Genomic DNA, 4277 nt, shown 5'->3' on the forward strand with positions numbered 1-4277 from the left:
ATAGTCAAGGCCCAAAAGTGGCCCAAAAAAGACACCAAGTACAAATAAAAGTTTTTAAGCCTCTCTCAAACCCTAATATGTACCATTCTTCCCTTTGAGCCTCTCTCAAACCCGCCGCCGCCGTTAACTTTTTCAGTTTTTTTAATCCGTCAACCATATATAATTAGTAAATAAATTTGGCATTTTTTCTATGAATCACATTAATAAGTAATGATGTGATTTAATTAATTTTAGTTAATTTTTTTATTTATTTTTTACTATTATTAATTAAAAATAATAAATATGCAATAAATGAATATTAAAAATAATATTTTTTATGAAAAAATGATTAGGTGGAAGCTGATGTGGAGGAAGGAGAAGTGAGCAAAGTTAACTTTATATATATAGATTATTGATCTTAAACTACAGATCCTACATAATGAATTGAAAGTGATCTAACTTTAATGGAGCTAACTGGAGGTCGTTGAGAATGAAGAGTGTACTAATGACCTAAGCAATCACAACAGCGGATATTATATTCTAGCCGTATATATAGTATAAATGTTATGACGTATGTTCTTAGTTCGATTCTTATCCAGTGCTGGAAAGTGATGAGCCTGATCTCACCAAGCACAAACATGGATCCCGAGGACGTTCAATGATTAACACGATTACACTACATAGAATGGATCGACTCAAAAGCTGTGCCGAGATCCATAAAGACTTGCGACAAATTTCAAAAATGTCACACGTTTTATTTTGAGAGAATTTTTTTTAATATAAAAACGAGATTTGGTAGTTAGTTAATGTAAAGGAAAAACAAGCATAAATTTCCATGAATGTTAATGATATGAGATTTGTTAAAAATATGAGTTTTGTTAAAAAAATAATAATAATAAATAAGCCTGAAACACTATATTAATATAAAATACTCACCTGATTAAGGAAAAACTGTGGTTCTTATTTGGTTGTTTGTTTGTTTGCTTTTTTTTTTTTTTTTGTGGCCTAAGGGCTAAGGCAAAAGCCTTCTTTTTTTTTTTTAATGAAGCACGGCTCGTCGACTCGATAACTTGAAACTTGACAATCACGTGTAAACAAAGTTGGAGATGACCATGACGGCATGACTTATATATAATGTGACTTTGGCTACCCGTAAACGTTTTAAGTGACAATATGATGTCTAGTGCAAGTGCATGTAACCTCCCTCACATATCCCTCTTTCCAGGCTAGTATCTCATCAGATACATGTGAGTTTGGCTACCCGTAAACGTTTTCAAATGACAATTAACATATTTTTACGCTTGCAAAGCAATTCTTTTTTTTGAAAAAAAAAAAAAGAAGATACATTGTTTATTACTATAAATTTAAATTAGACACACCTAATCATGAACCTTGTATTTAATTTTTAGTGATTCCTACCTGATCAGTTACATCTTACGTGACTGTCAAAACATAAACATAATTTAATAACATATGCATTCAAATACATATAATTATTTAATTTATTCATGGTCGAATACAAATATGTATTTATAACTATTGAATGCTTTCTTCACTTATATTCCCCAGATGTGTTGCGATGCACACCATCGGGAACGCTCAAATTGCTGCCGTCGGCTATAGAAGAAGCCAATCTGGTGTCATCGTCACCTTTAGTTGTGATTGGCAATTCATGGAGGCTACTCTTTTCAAGGTTATCTAATCCTGATACTTCATAGTCTTTTCCTTTGCCCCAAACCACCAAATACAAACCCGCAGCGATAATTACCCCTCCTATTACACTGCAACATAACCAAATACAAGGATCAAGAACGTGTATCTTGATGGCATTTACTAGATGTGTACTAATAATTGTAATGTGTGTTAACGTACCATCCGACATGGATTTTTTCATGAAGAATAAAAGAAGCAAGGAGAGCTACAAGAACCATGCAAAGAGGGTTAAAGGCAGTGACAAAAACTGGCCCTCTCGTCTTCATTACCATTCCTTGCACGTAGTACGTTATCCCTGAGCTTACTATACCCTTCAATATTTAGCCAAATTTGGTTAGTATATATAAACATTTTATTTTGTCTCAAGAGATTAGTTTACCCGCGGTAAAAACTGATATTTACTAACCGTATAAAGAGGACCGTAAAGCCTTGCATCCCATCCAACCGCCCATCCGCTGGGGTGTCGCTCCACCACAAGTGCTACGGCGAAGCTTTGGACAACCCCAGCAAGGCATATTAAGGATGATAGTGAAAGATCGGCGGGATAAGTCTTTATTGTTATGGACTGCATTTCAAATATATAAATGTTTTAAGTATTGGTCGATGCGGTAAAATAAGCTTCGACTTTTATATTATTTTGGTTGATTAGTATATATTATGTATGAATCAAAAAAGTAAGGAGCTAACCTGTAAAACATAGAAACCAGACCAAGCAACACAACCGATGAGTATTAACAAGGTTCCAACAACCCAATTGCTATGGTCTTGTGAACTGTTGGTATGTCCGTTTTGTTGATCCATACTTGGGTTAGACCATGGTAAAGGAATAAGCGGACCTTTGTACAGTGTCATTACCAATGCCCCTCCAACACCAATCAATGTTCCAATTATCTTTGCTTTGCTTCGTACCTCTGCTATGCTCACTTTCTCCATTCTGTATAAATATCACTGTTAATTATAATATTAAACAATATATATCTATATGTGTGTGTGTGTTTAAACCATAGATTACCTTAAAATCCAAGCTATTATGAATGTGACAGAAGGAAGAATGTTCATGATAGCAGATGCATATGTTGCTGATGTCATGTTCATCCCCAAGTAACCAAAACCCTGATCCAAGACTGGCCTACACACAGACCAGACAGTGTCTATTAAGGGTACTTGCCACTTTATAATATATCATGACTCTGTTTTTAATCTCTTTACCAAAACATAGTATTTATTGTTTTGAGACTTTGTGAAATGGGAAGCTTATTCTTACTCTAAGAAACCAAGTGCCATTATTTTCCAGAAAACTGAAAATGTCATCTTCGGCCTCACTTTCCTACAAAACCGAAATCGAAATGAACATTCAGTTTTCAAAGCTTAGAGGTTTGTGTTATTCCTGTCCAAAAGAATTATCTGATTTGATGTTTTAGCAACAATACGAATCACTATTATTGGGCAACAACATGCTAACTAAGAAACATCACTTTGTCAGCATTAATAATATTGTTTAAAACTTAATACTGACCTTTCAAAGATGAGTGCAAAAGGTGCAAGGACAAGAGCAGCCACAAGATTACGATACACAATTAGGACATAACGGTTCTGGCCTTGGTTGAGAGTGGCCAGAATGACAATATAATTTCCTGCTGATCCAAATTGCAAAAATATCATTAAAAAATAAGGCCTACACTTCTGCATAGTTGCACTTATACCCTCCATGGTTACTTTGTTTATTTTGTTTTCTGTCAAGGTTATTGAAGAGAGTATGATGAACGGGTCTTCTTATATATAAAACATCAAAAAGGTGATATAGAGTTTTGGATAAATGTGAGAACTAGTTTCCCCCCTGATCAAGAGTCATGTAGATTACCAAAAGAAAAAAAAATATAACTATAAAGTATACATCTATTTGAAATATCTATTGGGACACGACCAATGATATACGTTATTCAATAAAAAGAGGGCGTAATAATTGCTGTTTTTGATTGGTATGGGTTCTTGCAAATTGTAAAGCAAACAATAACATATAATGCTCTGATGATTCTTTTGCTATAACACTAATATCCTGTTTCACACGTCACAAGCTTTTAATTTAATTTTATCTTTTTTTGTTAAAAGTGTTTGGCCCAACTTGATAAACAAGTAAACCTAAAATCTACACGTCTAGTTTTAGCTACGTGTATGTTTCGTTTAAGTGTCCGGAAGAGTCCGAACGTTTTTTTGTTAAAATGTTTCATCACAAATCGCGTGGGAGAGACTTCGGGTTTCGAGTATAAACCGCTGGTTAGTTATTTATGTTTGTCTTTTTCTTTGTACGAAAAGCAGAGAATGATGTGTAAATGTAATATGAGATTAAGCAGCCTAAATTTATTTATGTTTGTCTTTTTCTTTGTACGAAAAGCAGAGAGAGAATGATTGTGTTTGGTTAATTTGGTAGCTTCTCTAAATTTTTATAATGTTTAAATTGATTACACGTTAAATATTATTAAATATTACTCAATACAGAACATAATCTCAATATCATAGATTAGATATACATGTTTGTTTAGTAATCGCTACATCAGCGACAGAGAATCAAATGCATGCAAAATTAT

At 33.6% G+C, this 4277-nt stretch overlaps 1 protein-coding gene across 1 annotated transcript; it reads right to left on the reverse strand.

Moving 5' to 3' along the window:
* Window positions 1352-3687, reverse strand: LOC104722017 (WAT1-related protein At4g08290). The gene is made up of 7 exons (XM_010440120.2): window positions 3209-3687; window positions 2957-3019; window positions 2705-2821; window positions 2380-2626; window positions 2099-2257; window positions 1852-2003; window positions 1352-1760 (listed from the first exon to the last, which is right to left on the reverse strand). The coding sequence occupies exons 1-7, from the start codon at window positions 3400-3402 to the stop codon at window positions 1532-1534; spliced, it is 1161 nt and encodes a 386-aa protein (XP_010438422.1). The 5' UTR covers window positions 3403-3687; the 3' UTR covers window positions 1352-1531.

This window comes from Camelina sativa, chromosome 2, assembly GCF_000633955.1.
Source record: "Camelina sativa cultivar DH55 chromosome 2, Cs, whole genome shotgun sequence".
Classification (NCBI taxonomy): Eukaryota; Viridiplantae; Streptophyta; class Magnoliopsida; order Brassicales; family Brassicaceae; genus Camelina; species Camelina sativa.

Coding starts and splice junctions, on each gene's coding strand:
- LOC104722017 (XM_010440120.2), bottom strand. CDS start 3,402: ATGGAGGGTATAAGTGCAACTATGCAGAAGTGTAGGCCTTATTTTTTA. Junction 3,020..3,208: donor TTTGCACTCATCTTTGAAAG/GTCAGTATTAAG, acceptor TCGGTTTTGTAG/GAAAGTGAGGCCGAAGATGA. Junction 2,004..2,098: donor TTTACGGTCCTCTTTATACG/GTTAGTAAATAT, acceptor TAAATATTGAAG/GGTATAGTAAGCTCAGGGAT.